Source organism: Silurus meridionalis, chromosome 17 (genome assembly GCF_014805685.1).
Source record: "Silurus meridionalis isolate SWU-2019-XX chromosome 17, ASM1480568v1, whole genome shotgun sequence".
In the NCBI taxonomy this organism is placed as follows: domain Eukaryota; kingdom Metazoa; phylum Chordata; class Actinopteri; order Siluriformes; family Siluridae; genus Silurus; species Silurus meridionalis.
This window is the reverse complement of record NC_060900.1, coordinates 5,923,611-5,947,550: the sequence shown is the minus strand read 5'-3', so window position 1 is coordinate 5,947,550 and position 23,940 is coordinate 5,923,611. Positions and strand designations below refer to the sequence as shown.

At 39.3% G+C, this 23,940-nt stretch overlaps 4 protein-coding genes across 5 annotated transcripts; all 4 read left to right on the top strand.

Annotated features, from left to right (window-relative positions):
- Nucleotides 1-2,990: 2,990 nt before the first annotated feature.
- Nucleotides 2,991-7,562, top strand: LOC124399658 (charged multivesicular body protein 4c-like). Its single transcript, XM_046870749.1, has 5 exons — nucleotides 2,991-3,330; nucleotides 4,748-4,925; nucleotides 5,053-5,167; nucleotides 5,509-5,635; nucleotides 6,435-7,562. The coding sequence occupies exons 1-5, from the start codon at nucleotides 3,147-3,149 to the stop codon at nucleotides 6,494-6,496; spliced, it is 666 nt and encodes a 221-aa protein (XP_046726705.1). The 5' UTR covers nucleotides 2,991-3,146; the 3' UTR covers nucleotides 6,497-7,562.
- A 658-nt stretch (nucleotides 7,563-8,220) lies between these two features.
- eif2s2 (eukaryotic translation initiation factor 2, subunit 2 beta) lies at nucleotides 8,221-13,230 on the top strand. Of its 2 annotated transcripts, XM_046870746.1 has the most exons (9): nucleotides 8,221-8,378; nucleotides 9,036-9,213; nucleotides 9,459-9,559; nucleotides 9,715-9,847; nucleotides 9,996-10,096; nucleotides 10,823-10,971; nucleotides 11,078-11,134; nucleotides 11,223-11,308; nucleotides 12,159-13,230. In XM_046870746.1, the coding sequence occupies exons 1-9, from the start codon at nucleotides 8,364-8,366 to the stop codon at nucleotides 12,332-12,334; spliced, it is 996 nt and encodes a 331-aa protein (XP_046726702.1). In that variant the 5' UTR covers nucleotides 8,221-8,363; the 3' UTR covers nucleotides 12,335-13,230. The 2 variants fall into 2 exon arrangements, with proteins under 2 accessions (XP_046726702.1, XP_046726703.1); XM_046870747.1 differs by lacking the exon at nucleotides 8,221-8,378 and having other exon boundaries at nucleotides 9,085-9,212; nucleotides 9,457-9,559.
- A 1,414-nt stretch (nucleotides 13,231-14,644) lies between these two features.
- On the top strand, nucleotides 14,645-18,890 carry LOC124399657 (cytochrome c1, heme protein, mitochondrial-like). Its single transcript, XM_046870748.1, has 7 exons — nucleotides 14,645-14,796; nucleotides 15,943-16,133; nucleotides 16,240-16,366; nucleotides 16,604-16,761; nucleotides 17,535-17,695; nucleotides 18,138-18,238; nucleotides 18,548-18,890. Exons 1-7 carry the CDS (start codon nucleotides 14,716-14,718, stop codon nucleotides 18,650-18,652), a joined length of 924 nt encoding a protein of 307 aa, XP_046726704.1. The 5' UTR covers nucleotides 14,645-14,715; the 3' UTR covers nucleotides 18,653-18,890.
- Nucleotides 18,891-19,116: 226 nt separating this feature from the next.
- LOC124400327 (14-3-3 protein beta/alpha-1) lies at nucleotides 19,117-22,484 on the top strand. The gene is made up of 6 exons (XM_046872066.1): nucleotides 19,117-19,265; nucleotides 20,526-20,826; nucleotides 20,922-21,045; nucleotides 21,144-21,307; nucleotides 21,386-21,481; nucleotides 21,587-22,484. The coding sequence occupies exons 2-6, from the start codon at nucleotides 20,533-20,535 to the stop codon at nucleotides 21,641-21,643; spliced, it is 735 nt and encodes a 244-aa protein (XP_046728022.1). The 5' UTR covers nucleotides 19,117-19,265; nucleotides 20,526-20,532; the 3' UTR covers nucleotides 21,644-22,484.
- The last annotated feature ends 1,456 nt before the right edge of the window (nucleotides 22,485-23,940 follow it).

Sequence of the window (23,940 nt, the reverse complement as noted above, 5' to 3'; positions counted from 1 at the left end):
CAGACTTGAACCCGATTGAACATTTCTGTAGAGCTCTGAAAATGACTGTGCACTGACACTCCCCATTCAACCTGATGGCGCTTGAGAGGTTCTGCAAAGAATATTGGGAGAAACCGCCCAAAAACAGGTGTGCCAAGCTTGTAGCATCATACTCAAAAAGACTTGAGGCTGTAATTGGTTCCAATGGTGCTTCAACACAGTATTGAGCAAAGGCTCTGAATACTTATGCACATGTGATTTTTTTTTGCATTTTTTTTTCAATAGATTTGCAAAAATTTCAAACAAACTTCTTTCATTTTGTCATAATGGGTTATTGTTTGTCGAATTTTTACGAAAATAATGGATTTGATCCATTTTGGAATAAAGCTGTAACATAACAAAATGTGAAAAAAGTGAAGCGCTGTGAATACTTGATGTACTGTATAAAACTGATATATACTATTATATATGTTATAATATAATATAGTATATAACTAATATGCAGGTTATGTTATTATTTATTTATTTTCCCACCATCTTTGAATTTGTATCTATTTTTTAAATCGATGTTCTTCTATCTATCAAGTGTAAATTTTGTCCATGTTCTATCTAGTTTTGTCCAGTCCTCGCCAAATGTGGCACGTCATCTTCAGAGTATGTCAAAAGAAATAAAGGTTGCCTGTAATGGGTCAACACATTTGAAAGCAAAGCTACTAAACAAGGTATGAGGTTGTATCTCAGCATTCATTTTGCACACAGACACAAAACTTGGTAGGAACCTTTAGGACCATGACCTGGGGATATGCAACACATTTTTATGCTGGCGCCATCTGTTGGTCAAACTGCCATTTTTGCTACAATTTTTCTCCAGTGTTCAGCAGGTATAGCTCATCATATTGAGAACTGTTGAAAAGTTATTAAAGCAATATCAATATTCAGAAACATTCTCCTATAATTACTGATAAATTCATCAAATGGGAAGGTGGGCTCTGTCTTTGTGAGACATTTGCATATTGTCATAAGATCTTCAGGACCTTACCCTAATGTCCTCTGAAAGAGGGCTACCTACATTCAAAAACTGTGAAAATTACCATTATTCCTGAAAATTATATTCCAAGATTAATAACTTAACATAAGATAAATTCACAGTTCTACATTTCTTGTTTCACATTCCTATGTTCCCTAGGGTAAGTTAAATTGAATGCTCTCATCAGCACTGAATTTTAAGAGTTTGCCCATTTGAAATGAATTGAAACATGTTTTCTGCCTTAAAACGCTATGTTATATACTTTTCCGATAAGATGATACTAAATATAATTTGGATGTGCCGTAAAGAAAGTAAGACTGTCTCAGCAACATCATCAGTGAAACTATAAATTACTTTGATGCCCTTTGCATTAAGTCATGCCTCTGTCGTGGTTTAGGAAACATCTGTAATGCGTCTGTGATTTTGTAGTTTTGGGTTCTTGGCCCCTGAAATGCTGCTTGAAGCTCTAATTTTAACACTGACTGACAAAAATGCTGAAACTATTGTAAAAAAACAATGAAAATTAATCTTAATTGATACTTTAAAGAATGCATATTTTATTATGAAAGATTTAACCTACAACCAGGCATTCACCTGACACTAGTAAAGTAAATAATAACACTATAAACTAGCACACTTACATAGAGCATAAACCGGTGAGTTTGCACATGTGCATTGATAGAGAAACGGGAACCAGGTGGGTTTTTTTTTTTAAGCTATTTATTTCTTCAGTATAGAATTACATGATATATGGAGTACTTAACCATTGTAAGACAAATACACCCATGTATTACGGTACTTTCCATCCTTTTGTATTTTCACGTGTTTCTATCATGTTTTTTTGGGTACTCAGACAATTCAGTATATTTAGAGCAGTATCAGCATATATGAAGTATAAGTAAACACAATGTACTTTGCTTTTAATTTCTAAAGGAATGATTTGTCAAGATTTGGTTAAGAAAATAGACATAGATGATTGGAAAAATAAAAAGATGGGTGTTTCACAGGTTGCAGAAGAGAGTATATAAAGATTGTGCATTGATTGTGTTTTGGGGTGACTCCTTGAAACTGCATGACATTTTGTCTTGAGGGAAGTGGTAGCGACAGTAAGTGGAGAGGATGTTGGACTTCTTATCAGAATGTCATTGATTCAACTCCTAGTACCATCAAGCTGCCACTGCTGGGCCCTTCAGCAAGGCCCTTAACACTCAAGTGCTCGTCTGTATAACTGACATACCTGTAAGTTGCTCAAATGTGAAATAATGTGTTTTTGCTGAAACCTTGTGCTTTGACATTTCTAGCTTGAACTTAGTTTGTTTCTTTTGCTTGGTATTTAACCTATGTTATTAAATTTGGTATATTTGAAATTATTTTGCCATTAAAAGGAGCAACATCCAGCGTAAAACGTGCCAAACCGAACATGCGGATCACGAATACGGACGATCCGCTGTGGCGAGCCCTAATGGGAGAAGCCGAAAGAAAGTTACTGTATAACATACTAAGTAGGTTTACTGGTCAGCACTACTGTGTTTTGCGTATATGTTCCACACTGTCTATTGTCTGCACTGGTTGCACACAATGCACTTTATGTGGTGAGGACACGTACATTAGTCCTTAGCTCTGTGTTTTGTTATGTAGCTCTATGCTGTTTTTATGTAGTACCAGTGTTCACTGTGTACTGCGTCAGCTATGTATGGTTGAAATGACAGTAAAAGTTTCTTGACTTCACTTGGAGTCTAAGTTTACTTAGGATTGCCATTACACAGTAAAAATTCAGAAAAGCATAAGAAATCGGCCTTTTGATTTAAAAACATTTTTAATTTTTGGCCGAAAACAGCAATAAAGCAAAGAAGGCTTATGAACCACGTGTTCGGGTCATGGCTGTTCACTCTGGTACGCAATATTCTGCATAGTGATAGCGACTTCCGGGTCGCTTCCAGAACGTGCCTTTAAGTGGCGCTCACGAGCCTCAGTCGCTATGTTTCTGTGACGTTAGCGGGCCTGAAGGCGGAAGTGAAATATCAACAACCAGTCCGTCAGTGGGGTTTTTTTTTAGCACACAGACCAGAGTGGTGTACAGGTCTATTTTATTTTCGAAACAGGTGAGAGAGATATATATAGAAAATAAACTCTAGCTGCCATGTCTTTCTTCGGGAAAATCTTCGGGGCCGGTGGGAAAGGGGACAAAGCCCCGACTGCTCAAGATGCGATCCAGAAACTCCGTGAGACGGAGCAGATGTTGTCGAAGAAGCAGGAATTTCTGGAAAAGAAGATTGAGACGGAACTGCTGACAGCGAAGAAGAACGGAACGAAGAACAAAAGAGGTACGAATTAAAGTCTAATTGAAGATGATTATTGGACCAGACACCTGATTTCGAGGCTGGAATTCATTCGTGTTGGATGTGAATAGTTTAGACGTCGCGGTTGTTCAGTTCAAAACGTGTCAGCTGTCTAATAACCTGTACAGACTCTTCAGTCAGGGCCAGTCCCAGAGGAACGCTGAAGCTTCGCCATATTACTCAGCATTTCTGGATGATTGGGTGTATGGAGGGGGATTACAGTTGAAGGTTTGTTCGGGGAATTCCCAACCCCCCCCTTAAAATGGAAAAAACACTGAATCATTTTTATTTTTATTCTAAGCACCACGTGATCCTCAATGACGTCTAGTCACGTTGTGTTTCATTAAGATGTTGGCCTTTTCTACACTCTATCAGTTTCCTACATTCTTCTACATTACCCACACTACTGTTGAGGGTGGTTTCCAGATCCCCACAGCTGATTGTGCTACCTGTTGGAAATCTGCCACACTTCAGGTTTACTTAGAGAGAACATACAGCAACACTATTCCTTCAGTCTATCTGGCTGCCTCACCTGTCCCTCTAAACCCTCTGCTCTAACAGGTTTCAGTCGGTTTCATTATGCTTATCTTAACTATAGGTTGTTGAAGTCCCTGTGAAGTGCCTGGAAACACACCTAACAGGAAGTTAGGTAGAGGTATATATCGAATGACTTCCCAGTTTTAAATAGCCAATAGCGTTTAGATTACCTCACAGCCCGGGCTACAGGTAGTATCGGGGATGTCGGGGCAGGAGAGTTGAGATTCCACAAAGTGTTTGATTGGACCAAATATATGACGAGCCGCCGTGAATGATGTCATCGAAGCTGTTGAGCCATAATGGTGGTAGACTGTCCATTACACAGTACACTTGTCAATATAACCAATAATAAGATATTTATTCAATCACAAAACATTTTTGTGACTTGTTTATGTCCGTGTCACATTCTGGAGCGTCTGTTGCGTCTGTTGCTTTTGGATTTATTATAAATTGCACCATTACAACGTCGCTGAAGAATGAGAAATGAAAAACAAAAAAGTTTTTAGAAGCTCACAAGCAAAAGCTGAATATTATCCTGTGATTTCATGTTATGTATCCTGTGATTTTTCGAATCACCATTGTTAATGCCTTCCAGTGACGCTTGTGTGGCAGATCTATTCACAGGAATAATGAATACACAATGGCAATAAACAGCAACACAATCACCGAACTCATCAGAAATATGTTCATATTTCCCTAAACGAACTGGAATTTGAAGTGTTTGGGAAACAGTGCCACCCAGTATATCTGTAGATGTGTAAATTGAAATGTTAATGGCGATGTTTAGGCAAATTGTATCTGAAACTTCGGTAATAGAAACTGAATGATTTCTTTTGTGCAAATGGATGTTCTCTGCTTTCCCAAGCTGCCCTCCAGGCCCTGAAGAGGAAGAAGCGCTATGAAAAGCAGCTGGCCCAGATTGACGGCACTCTGTCCACCATCGAATATCAACGAGAAGCTTTGGAGAACTCCAACACGAACACAGAAGTGCTCAAGAACATGGGATATGCCGCCAAAGCCATGAAGAATGCTCATCAGAACATGTGCGGGTTTTGTTGTTTTTACAGCCATCTTTTTAATACCAGCTGGGCATTCTAACGCTGAGCTGAAGTAAACGTGCCCGTATTCTTTATCATTATACATTTTGTCTCGCTTGTGTGCTTTTTACAGGGATATAGACAAAGTGGACGAGCTCATGCAGGACATCACCGAACAGCAGGAGCTGGCACAGGAGATCTCGGATGCTATTTCGAAACCGGTTGGCTTTGGAGAAGAGTTTGACGAGGTACCTGGATTCCTCTACAAGCTAGACTTTGGCTTTCAGTTATTGAGCGCGCAGATCATGAAAGCGTGTGAATTCCCCAGTAAACTGGTTGCATAATAACACAAATGGAATTTCAAACTACATTCCATTCAAATGATGCGTTGCTGAAATTAGAACAGTGTCTATAGTAGTAATCAGGGTTAAGAGTAAGGCACATCCAATAACTGTATTATGCCGTCAATTTACTGTACTTGAAGTGTATTAAGTCCAATGAAAAAATCAATGATTAGCACCTGAAAATTAGCATTTAATAATTGAATAAAACTTCTTCAGGTATTCATTCAGTATATTTTCTTTTTTAGGATGAATTGCTTGCTGAACTGGAAGAGTTGGAACAGGAGGAACTGGACAATAACCTGCTGGAAATTAGTGGCCCAGAGAACGTCCCACTGCCCAGCGTGCCTGCAACATCATTACCCGCCCAACCAGGTCCCTTGATAGTGACCGTAACATACTCAGATTGATATCTATGCATATGTCTATACACTTATGAATTAAATCACCTGCACATCTGCACCTTCATGGAGTTGTTGAATTCACCAATAATGCAAAAATAATGTATAAAATATATATACAGTGTCTTAAGAAAGTGTGTCGCATTTACAGCAGTGTAATACTCCTGGGGATGGAATTTACAGGTTGTTGCTGGGATCCTCCTCCACTCCTCCATAATGACATCACGAGCTGCTGAATGTTAGACACAGTTTACACAGTTTTTTTTTTACATCATAGTGTAGCTACAGAGGGTACAGGCTCACCCTTTGCTAACAGCCGATATTCTGTGTAAACTTTTGAGACTATTGAGTCAGCAATGCCAAAACTGCCCATGTGGCACAAATGGCCAGCTGTAACACTACAGTCATGTGGTATTAACCATTAACCCTTGACTTTGCTCTTTTTGCTGATTGGGAAAACGTGCAAAAAAAGAAAGCAATGGCTCATTTAAAACTATACTTTGTCAATCCAAAGACAGTTTTGATGTAGACATGTTTAATGTGAATTGAAAAAATATTAGTCTACGGCTCATATTCAGGCAGTGTATCGAAGAATGTATATTATCGAGGCACTACCACATCATATTAAAACAAACATCAAATCATTCCACTTCAAGTAGTTTCAGTAATTAAAAAACTAATTTCAACCAAAGGGATTCATTGGGAATTCATATGGGAGTGAAACAAACCAGTGCCATGTGACTCTTCTAACCCCACTGTTCTTCTGTCTCCAGCCAAAATTAGAAAGGAGGAGGATGATGATGAAATGGAGGAGCTGAAGGCCTGGGCTATGTGAACCAAGACCAAACTCCTGGACTGTCTAATCTCTCGCTGTGGTGGACTGATGTTCAGATTGACTTGAACACCTTGAGAGTTAACGTTGCAAAAGCAATTGTCAAGGGAATTTTAGCTCCGATTAATGGCTTAGGCACAGAAACATACAAACAAAAAACTAGTCCATGGGGATGTAAAAGAGGGTATAAAAGCAAAACAATCAATCAGATAAAATTGTATTTGTGAAACTATTCTGCTAATGTCTGCTTATGGATTTTTTTTTATATCATTATTATTCTATTGTTGCTCAGTTTCCCTTTTGAATTGGAATGTAATCGTATAGATCCCACTTACAGACATCTACCTCTATCTGTTTATTAAAACATCTACAGCAAGTGGGATTTACGGTAGCCCATATCCGGTCTGGGAATGTATCATAGCTTTGTATTTTCATGGTGATGACCATGCTCGACATGACCATGCATATACAAGCGTCATATCTTTTGCATGCCTGAGTTTCCATTTTGAAGCATCTTCATTGACTGTTATTATACAGGGAATAGATTTCAGTCTGATAATATATTACAGTTGGTCTCTTAGTGCTTTTGTTTTAGGAGTGTTATTTAAAAATTCAGGGTTTTTGATCTTTTTTTTTTTTTTTTTTTTACATTTAATAAATGAGAGAATCTTACACTAGACAAACAAAATAAACATTAATAATAATAATAATAATAATAATAATAATAATAAAAGGAAAACTCTATGCATCACAAGTAGTTATAGCCCAAATTTCTTCATCGACGTTTTAACAAAGTGCTGTGTCTTGCCTGAAACTATCCTGCTGAAATCTCGAAGCACGTCAATCTGATCTATCACTATCCATTAGGGTTGAAGGGTTATAAAGTTGAACTTTAAAGCTATTTTTCTTTTCATTTGTTTGAAAAAATGATCCCTAGGACTACGTGGACTTACTCTATCTTTTGTAAAGAACCTGGGATGTTACAGCGAGGTGTGTCATGTAAATTTGTATGTTCAAGATTCTTCCGATGAGACTTTTATTTCAACGCTCATTAAACTGTTTGATTATTCGTGCTGGTGTTTTTTGTTTTGTTTGTTTATTTTCTTTGTTTTGTGTTCTGGTTGGTGGGATGTCCTGCATTCGAGCAGGCCTGGGATTCGTTTTTTGCACTTTAAGCATATGAAAATGTACGTGCGCTGCTATGTGCCTTAATCATCGGCATGCTTATGCAACCGTGACATGACATATCCTCACATGACATATTCTAATGTGTGTAATACCAAACACCAAAGGGTGCAAGAAGCATGTTGCATTAAATAAATTTGTAGATATTGCAATTGTCTGGAATTTGTCCTAGAGTCCTTTAGTTTGGGTATGTGAAAATGTGCTTTAGATAAATGCTTACAAAAATAAGTATTTGTTTTTTATTTTTATTATTGATCTGTAATAAAGAGAACAATCATGGCCTCCTGGAATGTTAGACGTTACTACGTAAAAAATGTAACTTGGTTTTAGAAAGTAAAAACCAAGTAGCTCGACATGGCCGAGTTGGAAAAAAATCATCCACAAAGCTCAAATACATGCTTTGACTGTGATACCAGACCTGACCATTAACTAAACTACAAGCATTGGATTGAATCAGACCATAAGGGCGGTGCCCGGGAATCGTCGAAAGGCATTATCCTCCCCACATTATGTGACGTCACTCTGGCTCGTCTGTGACGTCACTATCGCTCGTCGTTGTTGGTGCGCGTGCGCATTCGGGCACCATTTGCTGATGCAAGACGCTTGCGGTAAAGACATTCTGAGCAAATTAGCGGTGTATTGTTTCTAAAGCGCTTTCGGAGATACGAGGTTTATTTCAGCCAACATGTCAGAAGACGAGGTGAGTTGAAAATGTTGGTTTTTTTGTGTTCCTGTCGGGATTTTTCAGTGCAACAGAAAAATGAACGTGTTCCACTATGACTTTGGGCCTTGTCAGGGAGCTTCGGCTAGCACGAGAGCTAACTCACAGCTCATGCACCAATGCGTTGATTAGCGGTAAGCTAGCAAATAGTCCTCGGTTTACCCAGAATTTTGTGTTTGATAAATAAGTATGTGGTTCTAAGATGGTATTTGGAGAGCTGACAGGATATGGTTTTGATTGAATCCCCCTCTTTCTTATGTAACACGTGTTTGAGATTTTTACAATGAAGTCCCATAGAAGCTCATTTTCAATAGGTAGCAACCTCGTTGTCTTGAAAAGAGCCATGGAAGGAGCATTAAAGCTTCCTCTTTGCACTTTCGAACATTTCAAGTTGGGAAAAAAAACCTCTTCTGAATGAAGCTACCCTAATCAGTGTGGCACCATACCCTTTATTCAAGTGCACCACATGTTCTCCAAACACCCAGTATACCCAGAGCAGAACCAGTACCCAGAGCTCTGATCAGTCTCATATCTACAACATATAACCACTGTATTCATGCTTAGACTGTATTTCTGACTGCATATAATCACGTTCATGCTCAGGAGCTTAAAGCTGGACTCGAATTCTTTTCTCAGATCTTATTTGATCCGACCACAACCAAAAAGAAGAAGAAGAAGAAGAAGCCCTTCATGCTTGATGAAGAAGGCGATGGACTCGCAGAGGAGACGCAGCAGGCTGAGCCTCGGGAGGCAGAGCCTGAGGTGGGAGAAGAGCGTGATTTTGAACCTGAGGAAGATGAAGGGAAGAAAAAAGGTACCCTTAATTAACCGGCTTTATTCAACGACCCCAAAAAAGGGGTCCCTTTTGTGTTAATGTAGTAAAAATACAGTGTTAACATGCTTTAAACAGGTTATGGTTAGAAGCAAAGCATCTGGTCACATATAAATGTTCTTGGAATGAAGTATAAACCCTGTTGGAATGAAGTAGTTTTGGATAGCGTTGTTGTTTATTTAGTGGTAAACAGAATGATGGCACTTTTTTGTTTTGCTCCTCCACAGAGACCACAGATGACTTGGACGATTTGAATTTCTTCAATCAGAAGAAAAAGAAAAAGAAGCCCAAGAAAGTGTTTGACAATGAAATCGAAGAAGGACTGAAGGTCTGAAACCATCGTGCATCAACAAACCTTTATACTTTCTTTTGGTCTCGTGTTACTTGATTGTAGATTAAAAGGGAAGGATGCGCAGGAATGTAGTTACACTAGATACAATCTGTTGAAGAACTACTTCTGATTTATTGATCTGCTCAAACCAGGAGCTGAAGATCGAAGGTGAACAGCCTGAACAGGTGGATGATGATGACTTGGATCTGATGTTGCCAGCCAAGAAGAAGAAGGCCAAGAAGGTGGAGTTTGCAGAGGAAGGAGATATGGCTGTGAAGGATTATGGTGAGTGATCATTTTGCTGATGTATATAATCTCCTGTACCTGTAGACATGCTGGAATAAAAAAAAGGGGGGGGGTGCAGTAAATGTCATTTCTCATAATGAATTGTTTTTTTGTAAAATAAATTTTGTTTAATTTTCCCTCTTAACAGGTCTGGAGGACGATGAGAGTAGAAATGCTGATGGAATCACGTTTTCCTCTCAGACTGGCCCGGCTTGGGCAGATTCAGAGAGAGATTACACATATGACGAGGTAAGTACATATACACATTTTTCTTAGTTTGTGTGCTGTAATGTATTCGGCTGATAGCGTCTGATGTTTCAATATGTATTATGTGATTACATGGGCTGCGTGTGTCATGGGAACGTTATTCAAAAAAGGCAGGTGTTTCTACAGCATGATGCATTCCGATCCACTTTAGAATGGAAATGAAAAGCATCTGTTTCCGATTTGTTTAATTATCTCAAGTGTGTTGATGAGAAAAAAATCAGCTAGTAAACTCCTAAGGGGAAAAAGTGCCCTATTTAAGTTCTTGGTACATTTTTTTTTTTTTGCCTGTACTCTGTATTGTCGAATGTAGGCCATGAAATATGAAGGACTGAACATTCATGCATAGTTTTAAAATGGTTTGCAGTGTGGATTTTATTTTTCCCCGAATACCTAAAGCGCATGTTGTTTGTAGCTCTCGTGCCCCGGCTTATCATCCGCTGGTAAAAGCTGCAACCCAAAGTACACTGCACGTTTGGATCACTTTCAGCAGTTGGGTTTATTAGGAAACAACTTATTTTATTTTTTTATTACAAATGAATGGCACTGAGGTTCTGGTCTGAAACCACCTTGTTAAAAGGTTGATTTGGCCCACACACAAGTGGGATTACTTTCTTTCCCCCAGAAACTGTCATACTGAGGGTTAAACAATACTTTTTTCCACTTGGTCATTTGAGAATATTTATCAGTAGAGAATCTCTCTGTCAACAGCTGCTGAGTCGCGTCTTTAACATCATGAGAGAGAAGAATCCCGACATGGTGGCGGGAGAGAAGAGAAAGTTTGTCATGAAGCCCCCTCAAGTGGTGCGAGTAGGAACAAAGAAAACATCCTTTGTCAACTTCACCGACATCTGCAAACTGTGAGTGTGCATCGCTTATATTTTAAAACGGGCCTTTTCCATGCCCCGGTACTGCGGTGAATATGAAAGACTAATACTAATAGTTTGTGTTTGCTTCTCTGTGCAGGTTGCATCGACAGCCAAAGCATCTTTTGGCTTTCCTGCTGGCTGAATTGGGAACGAGGTAAACGCTAACATTACACGATGCTTCTGGCTGCATGCTTTTTGTTTCTCTGCAATCCACTGTATTAACGCAAGTGATGTTTTTGCAGCGGATCCATAGATGGAAATAACCAACTTGTGATCAAAGGCAGATTCCAACAGAAGCAAATAGAGAACGTCTTGAGAAGATACATCAGTGAGTCAAATAATGATCTTATGCATAATTGTGTTCGACGTACGATATTCAGACGAGATCCTTTATTTTTAAACACAAAAGTCTCAATTCACCTGCTTGAATGCCAAAGCTGTGTTCATGTATATAAAGATTTTTGTGTAGTTTTTTTTATTTAATGTAAAAAAAAAATGATGTTAATAATTTTTCTAATTGTTTGGGTGGAAATGGAATTGGGTGCTTCTGGAAATGGAAGGATTGGCACACAACCAACTGTCATTGTTATTTTCACTTCTCCTGTGATTAAGTCTATATAATAATGCATGTCCACTTGGCTGCTGCCGTGGCAACACTCATAGACTTTATTTGCATGTGGCAAGAACAATAAGGGGTTCACTAAGCTGACCTAAGACAATGGCAGTAATAATTAAGTAATAACACTGGAGATTTCTTACATAATCCTGTCTCACTGACGACCATTTTTGTAGCTGTTTCTGTGGTAGGTCTCATCCCAAAAGGCATCTAGGCTTATGTAGTGCATTATATGATAAAGTATGTTATTTAGGATTCTTCTTAAAGTGTGTCCTAAAGATGTAAAAGTAATATTGAAAGAATTATGTTGGGGAACTTAGAGAGAGATATATATAGTGTGTGTGTGTGTGTGTGTGTGTGTGTGTGTATAATATTATATTTAAATAAGTGTACATGAATAAGTAGGGACATCTTTACCAACATAGTGTCAGCATACCAAATAAATGTCTGCATTCTGAGCTGATTGTTTTTGTTTTGTTTTGTTTTTTGTAAATAGCTGCATTTGTCTTTGTCACAATGTCTGATCCACAACTTATCTATGTTTTCTGTTTGATTTTTACAGAGGAATATGTGACCTGTCACACATGCCGCTCTCCAGAAACCATCCTGCAGAAGGACACACGACTGTACTTCCTGCAGTGTGAGACGTGTCACTCGCGCTGTTCTGTGGCAAGCATTAAGACAGGCTTCCAGGCCGTCACGGGCAAGAGAGCGCAGCTCCGCGCCAAAGCCAACTAACGTGGCGTTCTCTACTCCTTTCTGATTCTTTTTTTCCATTACGAAACCCTGCACTGCCCTGTATGGCCACTTCAACTTCTCAGTGCTAGTTTTTTCTCAGTCATGGACTTTTGGAGTGAACAGGTGAAAAAGTTGAGTGGATTAAAAAATTCTATTTTTTTTTTTTTTTTTTTTTTTTTTGCGCAATCAAAAGAAAACATAAAAAATTCAATAAGCAAGAGGACTGGACAACTTGAGCCACTGGTTTAATGAGTCACATCATCCATCTTTCTCAGAAAGGTCACAGCTTAATGTGAGAAGCAGGGAACAGGGCCAGAGCATTTCAGACTCGTGTTTTATTTGCACATTGGTAGCAGATTCCAGTCTACTGTTCTGATTTCTTTGCAGGAATGCTGTAGGTGGAAGTCTATGGGTGAGGGACTTGTGTGTTGTCTGCTCCTACTTTTTTTTAAAACAGAAGAACATCAGAGACTTTATGAAAATTGTGTTAACACTCTATTAAAAGACTTGTTAATGATGCAATTTTCTCATGTAGGCTTTGTATAGGTTTCATTAAGTCTATAGAGTTAGCTTTGAGGATTTGGAGAACTCTGCTACCTCTGTGACAAAACTCTGCTAGGAGTCTCAGGCTCTGGCTGCTGACTGCTATGCTTAGGATTTTGGTTGTTTACTGATCACACCGTTTAATGAAGATGACATCCACATATTTAAACATCTCTGCAGAACTGAACACTTCTGCACAATCTTGACGTATAAAAAGTTATGAATATGTGGGTTGTGTAAAAATAATTATGGGGCTGGAGATATTACAGTGCAGTGTTTCAGATGAAAGTAAGATGGGTGTCATTGTTGAAACTTTTTTTTTTTTAAATAAAAAATTTACTCTAACAACATAATTTCTGTGTATTGTACCTGACTGAGGTTCTAAACCAGATACAGTAGCTTTTAGAAGTGGTGGGCACAATTATAGACACTAAGGATGAAGTCTATTATTAGATTAAATGGAAAGTTAACCTTTCAGATCTTTTTATTTTATTTTTTATTTGTTTTTGAATATTTCATGGGTTTAACCAGAGTGTATGTTCTCCAATAGGTGTTATCCCACTAGGTTACAAATGTTGTAATAGTATTAAGTTGGTCAATACTATTTTAAACCACCTTTAACGGGACATGGAGGATACTGAGAACAAATACGTAACACTAGCACCTAGTAAGTACCTATTTTTTATTAGTGCTTCCTTTATTTGTTTTGTGACTCTTATTAGGTCCTATGATTGACACCCTCCTCCAATGCACAACCTGAATGCTTAATTAAACACATGTACTTGTTAAATATTACATTACAGATTTATTCCCATATTTTTTTTTTTTATTCTAGCCACCAATTAACTGTGAAATTGATAGCCATTACATGTCACCCGGATGAAGGTGGGCTCCCTTTTGAATCTGGTTCCTCCCAAGGTTTCTTCCTCATACCATCTAATAGAGTTTTTCCATTCCACAGTCAGCACTGGCTCACTCATAAGAGATACACTTATAAAGGGTAAACTTGTATGGTTTATAAATGTAAAATTAAAATTCATAATATATTTAATTCAGTGAAGCTGCTTTGGTACGATATCCATTATGGAAGTGCTATACACGTGAATTAAATTGAAGGCCTTCTAGATTTTGAAAACATGACTGTAGAGGTTTGCCAGTCTGCGACAAGGGCATTAGTAAAGTTATATGCTGATGTTTGTTGAGGAGGCCTGGGCACACAGTAAGCGTTCCTTCACTGGGATTGAAGTCGAGGCTCTGCTCAGGCCTCTTCAGTTTTTCCACACCAATCCCTGTTTACATTTATGGCGTTTGGCAGATGCCCTTATGCAGAGTGAGTTACTAAAGTCCGAATCAGTAAATACTTTCTGATACAGGTTCATTTAGCCAGACGAACAATACCATCAGCCGAAACCTGTTTTGGAGGGAATGTAGTTAGAAAAGCAGGTTTTCTTTTCATTTTGTAGACGTCATGCCAAAACATGACATTTACAAACGTTTTGTGCACAGACGACTTGTCATGCTTGAACATCTTTGTGTCCACTGAAGTGACCTGCTCTTACTGCATACTTGGATATTCTGCGCATTTATCGGAAATATTTGCTAAAGGTCTGGCTGTAAAGGTCAGGTGTCTACACATTTCTGACCATACGGTTAGCATATGCCACCCCAGCCATAACAGCAGCTCTTCCACAGCTGGTAGCCTTTAACATCCCTGACCAACTACTGCTACAACGTGGGAGTTTCTATTTGAGTTTCCGCCATGAAACGTGAACCCGGTGGCCTGCATTGCGCATGCGCAGAGCACAGGCGCTTCAGCTGGTCGGCCTTGGAGCAAAGAAATGGCGGCGCTCCGGCTGTGTGTGTGGCGGATAAGTGGCAGAGCTTTACTGCATTCAAAACATCCAGCCCAGTTTTCACGAGTGAGTCAAATGATTTTAAACACGCTCATAATAATATAGAGAAACCAGTTTTCTTTTAATTAGCACTTTTTAAGTTTTAGCGATATTAACGAGCTGTTGGAGAATAAACAAGGTCACGTTAGTGATAGGAAACTATTATTTTCATTCATTCTGATTTTTGACTGCAGTATTTTTAACAAGCCAATTTTGCTTGTTATTTTTTCCCCAGTGATTTTCACGTCTGTCCCCTTTCCTAAAAGATTGACATTTGAAAAGTTTCATTATTCAGATTCTTGTTTTCACACACACACACACACACATATGTGTATATATATATATACACATATATGTATATAAATGTATGTATGTGTGTGTGTGTGTGTGTGTGTGTGTATAATGTCTGAATTTAGTCTGTAATGATTTGCACTGTAAGTTACTTTAATGCACAAATATATCCCCGAGCTGTCTTTCTGAATGTTGCTGTCTTACAACCCCATATGTACATGGAGACTGCAGACTGACTGCAGATTTCACCTTACTAGCAAAAATAACAACCTGTTAATGACACTCTGACCTTCAGTCCAAACTCAAATGCTGAAAACTCGCACACAATCACCATCTTATACTCAAGTTATTGCATAATCTCATGTCCTTGGAGTTCTGTGGACATCCAGGATTGCTGTCTGGCCAGCAGTAAGCTCTGATTGTCAAATTTGGGTTTTGAGTTAACTCTTAAGAAAACCGTTAACCTCAGTTTGCTTGAAACCCATTGTTGGATGAATATTACGATATTTTGATGCTTGTGGTAGCAAACTCGCATCTCTGGGGTCTTTGGTTTGGGTAATTTTTTGTATATTCTTTCTGTTCATTCAGGTAAGTGTACTAGTTCTACCAAATTAGCCCTAGATGTGAATGTGCAGTCTGATTTAGGTCATATTCTTGCCTCATGGCCTGTATTTCCAGTATACGGCTGCACCAGGAACCTGAATGAATGCTACATCAATTTGCACTTTATGTGGCGAGGACACTTAATAGTCCTTAGCCCTGTGTTTTCTGTGATTATTGTTGTATATAGCACCAGGGTTCAGGAGGAACGTTGTCAGCTATATATGGTTGAAATGGCAATAAAAAACTTCTTGACTTGATCACATTTTCTCTGATTTCTAGGCAAATGTATCCTTTTCCAGTCTGCCCAAAGGGAGGAAAGTAGCGATCTCTACTTTAGGTGTGTTGACAGCAGGAGGAGCCGGACTTGCACTGATTTTACATCAGTCAGTGAAAGCCTCAGACCTAGAGCTACATCCTCCATCTTATCCATGGAGCCATGGTGGCATGCTGTCTGCTTTAGACCATGCCAGGTGCATATACATTTTCTTTTATTTCTCAATGGCACTGTTACTACAGCCATCCTTAATTGTCACGCTATGAGTTTGTTATACGAGTTGTGTTTCTGCATCTTCATAGTATCCGACGTGGCTATCAGGTGTATAAGCAGGTGTGTGCAGCCTGCCACAGTATGGAGTACCTGGCCTTCCGGAACTTGGTTGGAGTGTCGCACACGGAAGAAGAGGTCAAGGCCCTCGCTGAGGAGGTACGTTTTGAAGGGTGTTCATGAGCTTTATTTTTGGACTATATTTGGACTATATTTGGTATATTTAGAAAATATCGTTTTTTATGCCGGTCGTATCATTTTAATTTGCTGTATTTATCCACCACACCTTAAAGGCCGGTCCTTGAAAATATTGTCTGACTTAAAACCGGTCCGTGACGCAAAAAAGGTTGGGGACCGCTGCTTTAAATAACCTTTTTTTTCCATCCCATCTCACAGATTGAGGTTGTAGATGGTCCTGATGAATCAGGAGAGATGTTCACTCGTCCTGGAAAACTGTCAGATTACTTCCCGAAGCCGTACGCCAGCCCAGAAGCTGCCCGTGCTGCTAACAGTGGAGCTCTTCCCCCTGACCTCAGCTACATCGTTAATGCCAGGTGACACCAGCATATAAATGACTCAATGCATGGAAATCACAGCTGTACATATACAGTGCATGGGCATGTTGTTAAAGCCACTACACTTTTTACTCTTTTGACTCCTATTCGAGGCATGTGTATAACACTCAGTGCTACCGAGTTACCATGTTGCTGTGCCCCGAAATTCAAGTTTGGTGAACTTTGATCTGCGAATTTGTATCATATGAAACTGATTGACCAAAACATAGTCAAGACGTCATGGCATGACCTATACAGGAAATACAAGATGAAGAAACACTGGTTATAGCGGCGTTTACAGTGGTCCATTTTATACAACATAGCTTTAAAGTCAAATAAAATCAGCATTTATTAAAGGCTGCCAGGGTCTCAAATCTTTATATTTTATCATTGCCATATTCGGTTGGCGTCCATTTTTGCAGCAAGTATCAGAAAAAAATATTAAATTGTCAGATTTATTTGGAACTCACATTCCTGACTTAATGACTTGAGGATCTTCTTTTTAAAGATGATCTAATGATTTCTCATTTAGATGAGCTGCTTAGCAATTATGCTTCACTCACAACCTCAATCACATTCAACTGTTTGATTAGATTTTATTTTTTCATAATGCCTTGTTAAAGTCAAACTGCACTATTCAATACAGATCTAAGTCAATTTAATCCCAAACATTTAAACTATACTTTTAGCTTTCATTTGGTTTGAAAACATAAGTCAGGTCTAGTTTTCTTGTACATGGTGCAATTAGTAATACAAATGTTTCTACACTGCAGGCACGGTGGAGAGGACTATGTTTTCTCACTGTTGACTGGTTACTGTGATGCACCTGCTGGTGTGTCTACGAGGGAAGGACTTTACTACAACCCCTACTTTCCTGGCCAGGCCATCGCAATGGCCCCGCCCATCTATAATGAGGTCTTGGAGTACGACGATGGTGAGTTTTCTACAGACAGGAATAAAGGAAGGTCTTCTCATAATGCTCAGGTTGAACATCTGGTCAGAGAAATGGTGCCAATTTAGCCTTCCCCCATCTTTGGGGGAAAAAACTGATTTAGACAGCTAGCTAATTTTCTTTCTGTGTTATAGAGTAGTTCTGTAACTGTCGTTTTTTCCCCTCAATATTAGGGATAATGATCTTTAAAATCAGCTGCTTGACATTTCCTCAAATGATCAAACAACTGTGCTGTGTTTTATACTTCAGTCTTCACCTTTGCCTTTTTTTTTTCTCAACACTGATGTTTTTGTTAGAAAAGGCTTTAATTTAATGCTGGGATTTTTACAGCTAATACCTTAATTGCTTCCTTGAACAGGCTAGTGTATTAGATAAATGGCAGATAAATGGAAGAAGAATTGAAAGGGGTTTTGTCTCGTTATAGGCACGCCAGCCACAATGAGCCAGGTGGCTAAAGACGTATGCACATTCTTGCGCTGGGCAGCTGAACCCGAACACGACCAGAGGAAAAAAATGGGCCTGAAGGTATTACATAATCTCTTGATCCCTTTTACGTACACTTTAAAGGGGATTTATAATATATATTGTATTATGACACATTTCGAGAGAATTCTGTCGAGAACGGTTTAGCTACTAGAATAGCAAAGCATTTTCTTTAGGTGTTTGAGTTTAAAGATTTTTGTTTGTCCGGTTAATGTTTTGTTTGTATTTATAAATTTTTGCTGTCGCGTACGTATTTTTTATTTACAGATGATTTTTAGAGTAACAACACTTTTTCTGTATAAAGTATGTAGAACTGGGTCACTATCTTAACCACTTTTCTTTCAATTCCAGCTGCTTATGGGCTCAGCAGTCCTCCTGCCACTGGTGTACTATCTAAAGAGGCACCGGTGGTCCGTACTTAAGAGCAGGAAGATTGCCTACAGGCCACCAAAATAAACTCAACTCGGAGAAGAATTCGCATTCGGTCTGCCATCGGCTTCGTATAAAACGGACATTATCGTAGCGTATTGAATTAGGGTTATCATTTTGTACATTTGTCCACATGGATAAAGACTATCAACCCTCTCAGTGATGGCTCTGTGTGAGTCGATGGACCAGCATGGCCAGTTATGAGCTGCAGGTTACAATATGTAATAGCTTTGTGATATTCAAATAAACTGTATTTTACAAAGTGTTTTGGTGTGTCCTTTTTTAATTTAGCTTATTTTATTTGTTTTTACTCCCGACCTCCTTTTGTTCTAGCACAATATTGTGTAATGTATGATGTTCTGAAAAGTGTGTCAGGCGTGTAAATAATGCAAATGGTTTCTCTTTGTTATGTAAAGTCGTGTTCGAGCAATTATATTAATATTTATATTCGGTCAGAATGTATCGATTGGTTTGCTGGTGGGGGGGTGGAGGGGAGAAGGGCTAGCCCAGTTTATAGGAAGCGGATGTGTCAACTTTAGCGGAAGTGGTACAACCCAGACACTGAAGAACGAGAGGAGGACGAACACTCCAACCGGAGCTTTCACAGCGCTAAAACAGGACTAAAACCCATATTTAAATCGTGAGTTTGCTCGCTTTTGAATGTTTGCAGCATTACATTTTCTTTTCGTTGTCGGGGTCTGGTCTCCGTTAGCATTTAGCTTTGCGAAAACGCGCTGAGCGCTCGGTTAGCTTCCTTTGCTAGCGAAAAGACAAAACGAGGGCTGAATACAAAATGGCTTCCTGCTCGGCGCCTTGCACGGGCTGTGATCTGGCGCGTTGTTCGCGAAATCTCGCCGATGATAACATTTAGTTGCTGAGGGTTATTTCACGGTTCGGCCAGGCGTTTGTGTTTAGTTTGATGGTTTATTCATGGAAACGCCGAGGCCTCGCTTTTGACATGAGTGAAAGACCGCAATGATGGGATGGGGGGGGGGGGATAAAAACGCCATTTAACGCGGAAAACGTGTTTAGAAATGACAAGTCGTATTACAGATATATAACTAGTTTAATACAAAGACAAAACGCATTTTTTTGTGTACATATTGTTTATTTATTTATTTTTTAATAAAAAGCTGGTTACGGTTGCTAGCGGTGATTAGCTCGCTAACTGTAGCCTGCTAACTAGGCTGTGGATCTGGCGCATCGGTGAGAACCGGGCCTTTTGGGATTTAACGTCACGACTCGAGCAACTCGAGTGTCCTCGAAACCTGAGGTGATAATTGGGATCATATCACGCCTTAATGGATGGTAGATGTGCTGGGTTAAGACTCGGGTTTTGTTTAAGGTGTGTAAGCTGTGCTCTCCATCCTGTGGCGAGCGAAAGAAACTTGAACATGGCGATGGATTTGGGTGGGCCGTGTCCCAATCGACTCATCTGAATATTTTGCTTTGGGAGACTGTCTTCTGCCTAATAGCGGAAATGTAGTATGATTGTTGTCGTTGATATTATTGAGGAGGAAAAATAAATCGTCGCACCCTGTTATTTCTAGGCTTTAAAATGTGCTCTAGTATTCACGGCCTATGAGGAAGTGTGCCTCCTAAAATTAAAACAAAGTAAAAATATTTCCCACACAATCCGATCTTGTGTTTTTCCCTTGTTTTTTTTTCTCCCGCATCATGTTTTCGTTGTCATTGATCTTTCTAAGGCTGATTGTCAATGGCCGATTTTTAATGTCAAATTGACCCTGCATTCTCTAAACTACCACTAGATGGCCTTCAACAGACACCTGAGCAGTACGGCCAAGCCGACACTCAACCCTGATCGTTACACGCACGCGATTCGATGAGAAGCTGAGATCCTGTCCGCTCGCTTTTAACGTTTTTGTGTATGTTCTCACAGTCTGACAATGGACAAGAGTGACCTGGTGCAGAAAGCAAAGCTGGCCGAACAGGCAGAGCGCTACGATGACATGGCCGCCGCCATGAAGGCAGTGACCGAGGGCGGTGGCGAGCTGTCCAACGAAGAGCGCAACTTGCTGTCCGTAGCCTACAAGAACGTGGTCGGTGCACGCCGATCCTCCTGGCGCGTCATCTCCAGCATTGAGCAGAAGACCGAATCCAACGAGAAGAAGCAGCAGATGGCGCGTGAATACCGCGAGAAGATTGAGAGCGAGCTGACGGATATCTGCAAGGATGTTCTGGTAACTCTGGTCACCATTCGGTTAACGGCCAAACAGTAGAACAGGAAAGGGTACAGATTTCCAAAAAATTTACCTTGTTCAAATGTGTTCCGTAGGCCCTCCTGGAAAGCTATCTCATTCCCAATGCCACTCAGCCAGAGAGCCAGGTGTTCTACCTGAAGATGAAAGGGGACTATTATAGATACTTGTCCGAGGTTGCATCTGGGGAATGCAAGAAGGGTAAGTTTGATCAGTTACTGATAATCCCAAAAGAGTTTGTTTATTATGCAATGGCTTAGGAGTTGGCGAGATGCAAAATTCTGGTTTTCTGCATGCAGACACGGTCGATAAGTCTCAGCACTCCTACCAAAGTGCTTTTGATATAAGCAAGAGCGACATGCAGCCCACACACCCCATCCGGCTTGGTCTGGCTCTTAACTTCTCCGTCTTCTTCTATGAGATCCAGAACTCGCCAGAAAAGGCCTGCAACCTCGCCAAGACGGTTCGTTTTTTAGATGCTCGTATTAATTTCCGAATGATTCCAAAATGATTGACCTTAAAAAAAAGTCTTTTTTTTTAGGCTTTTGATGAAGCCATTGCTGAGCTTGACACCTTAAATGAGGATTCCTACAAAGACAGCACCTTGATCATGCAGTTACTAAGGGACAATCTTACCGTAAGTTATTTAATGCTTGCTGTATTTCCCTTCAGCTCACTATTTTGTACCATTGATTTTATTTATTTTTTTTGTGTGTGTGTTTGTGTTTTGTAATTTCTGTAGCTGTGGACGTCGGAAAGCCAGGGCGAAGAGGCAGACCCAGGCGAGGGAGAGAACTAGAGGAGCCACTCTGATGTCCAAACACCCGCACACACACCCCCCCCATCTTACTTACAAAAATTACACAAATAGCTTCCTCCAAATCCACCCTCACCCCTCTCTAACCTGCTATCCATTCTTCAACCTTTTTCCATCTGCATCCTGCTCTCTCCTGTACCCACCCTCCTGTACGATCAATCACAAGATGCATCCAAAGCAAGACCCCCACCGATGCCTCTTGTACAGGCTTCAGTGGAAAGGATTTAAGGGAGGGTGGGAGGGATAGGGAGGGTTTGCAGGGTGACATGCCTATTGTCAACAGGTGTGCTATATTGTTTGTGAAATTTAACACGGTTGTACTGAATATCTGATCCATATTTGTTAAGTGCATGAGTGAGTGTGTGTGTGTGAGAGAGCCCTAGTGAGTGTGTGATAGTGTGACTGAATTGTTTGTGCGTGTGTGTTTTGGAGTCAGGGGTTATAAACTCTAAACGTCCTTCCTAATGATTCCTTAATTTTTTTTTTTTGGTTTGTTTATTTTCCCTTTTAATTTTTTTCCACTTTAGCTGGTTGTGCATTTTCATCCTTATTTTTTGTTACAGATTTTTTTTTTTTTTTTTTTTAGTGTAATTTGTCATGGTATTTGCAGGTTTTATTGTATGGTTATTAAACTGGCAGTTTATTTTCACCAAACACTGTAATTTCTTGAGTTTTGTATGCTTTGTTTTGGTTTTCTTTGGGACCTGTGATGCTCTTCCTCTCAGCTTGGATTCCTTGTTTCAGTGCTGCGGTTATTCACTGAAAGCTCTGTTCAGACACGTGGTCAGTGGGCCATTTCATAAAGTAAATGTCTGAAAATTGACAACTCCGAAGAAAATGTGTATTTATTTATCTGATGCACTACAAACATGCACACACAGTTGAGTAACCAAAATCATACGGCCTGCATTTTATTTTTTAAGTAGCAGTTTAAGATAAAGCCACAGATTAAATACATTTATATTATATTTTTATATATATATATATATATATATATATATATATATACACACACATATATATATATATATGTTAAAGGTTGCTTTATCTTCTAGACATGCAGTAGCACATGCATGTATAATATATAGATATTTATTATTATATTACACACATACTGATTCGGCATAACATTGGCTCATAATAATTATGACTGGTGATTAACACTGATGATCTCTTCAGCATGGTACTTGTTAGTGGCAGAAATATATTAGGCAGCAAGTAAACAAACTGCTGAAGTCTTCAATGCTGCTAATGCTTGACATCTAAGGACTGTTTTGGCAGCAAAAGGGGGACCAACACAATATTAGGCAGGTGGTCATCTGAAAAATATTTAAACCCCCTTCATTTTTCCAATTGATTTGTTGCAGCCTGATACTACAATTGTTTAGATTGACATTATTTACATTCAGTATAAAGTAAAAACTGAATTCTAGAAATGTCTTTAAATTTTATAAAAAGAATTTATAATAAAAAAAAAATCCACAAATATTCAGACCTTTTACCCAGTACTTAGTTAAAGCACCTTTGGCAGCAATTACACCCTAAATTCTTTTGTTTATTTATTTATTTTGGATATGATCCAAAAAATCAGTCCAGAAAATCTTGTTCCACACAGTCTAAGGGTACTTTGGGTGCTTGACTTCTTTCCATGGGTCTTGCACCGAGGAGAGGCTTCCGTCTAGCCACTGTGCCATAAAGCACACAGATTGGCAGAGGGCTGCAGTTGTAATTCTGAAGCTTTGTCCCATCTCTCCCCAGACTTTTCAGAGCTCAAGTGAGTTCTTGTTCACGTCTCTTATCAAGGCCCTTCACCTCCAACAGCTAAACAGGTAACCAGGTGACCAGCTCCTGGAAGCTCTTGTTTGTGTCCTTTTAAGAATTATGGAGGCCACTTGTGCTCATGGGAATCTTCAGTGCAGCAGACATTTTTGTAGCCTTCCTCAGATCTGTGCCTTGCAACAATCCTGTCTCTGAGCTCTGCAAGCAGGTTCTTTAACTTCATCGCATGGTCTTTCGCTCTGATATGCAATCAAGAAACTCCAATCAGGGTGTAAAAACATCTCATCTCATCAAAAGAATTATAAGGCACCTGAGCTAATTTTTTAAGTATTGTTGCAAAGGGACTGGATATTTATTTACATGTGACATTTCAGGTTTTTTTATTAAAATATAATTTACAGACATTTCTAGAATTCGGTTATTCCATTGTCATTATGGGGTACTAAGTGTAGATTCATAAGAAAATAAATCTATATAAACTAGCATAATAAAAAAAAAAA

Coding starts and splice junctions, on each gene's coding strand:
- LOC124399658 (XM_046870749.1), top strand. CDS start 3,147: ATGTCTTTCTTCGGGAAAATCTTCGGGGCCGGTGGGAAAGGGGACAAA. Junction 4,926..5,052: donor AAGAATGCTCATCAGAACAT/GTGCGGGTTTTG, acceptor TGCTTTTTACAG/GGATATAGACAAAGTGGACG. Junction 5,168..5,508: donor TTGGAGAAGAGTTTGACGAG/GTACCTGGATTC, acceptor TTTCTTTTTTAG/GATGAATTGCTTGCTGAACT.
- eif2s2 (XM_046870746.1), top strand. Junction 9,848..9,995: donor TATGGCTGTGAAGGATTATG/GTGAGTGATCAT, acceptor CCCTCTTAACAG/GTCTGGAGGACGATGAGAGT. Junction 10,097..10,822: donor GAGATTACACATATGACGAG/GTAAGTACATAT, acceptor CTCTGTCAACAG/CTGCTGAGTCGCGTCTTTAA.
- LOC124399657 (XM_046870748.1), top strand. CDS start 14,716: ATGGCGGCGCTCCGGCTGTGTGTGTGGCGGATAAGTGGCAGAGCTTTA. Junction 14,797..15,942: donor ATCCAGCCCAGTTTTCACGA/GTGAGTCAAATG, acceptor TCTGATTTCTAG/GCAAATGTATCCTTTTCCAG. Junction 16,762..17,534: donor AGCTACATCGTTAATGCCAG/GTGACACCAGCA, acceptor TCTACACTGCAG/GCACGGTGGAGAGGACTATG.
- LOC124400327 (XM_046872066.1), top strand. CDS start 20,533: ATGGACAAGAGTGACCTGGTGCAGAAAGCAAAGCTGGCCGAACAGGCA. Junction 21,308..21,385: donor CCTGCAACCTCGCCAAGACG/GTTCGTTTTTTA, acceptor CTTTTTTTTTAG/GCTTTTGATGAAGCCATTGC. Junction 21,482..21,586: donor TACTAAGGGACAATCTTACC/GTAAGTTATTTA, acceptor TAATTTCTGTAG/CTGTGGACGTCGGAAAGCCA.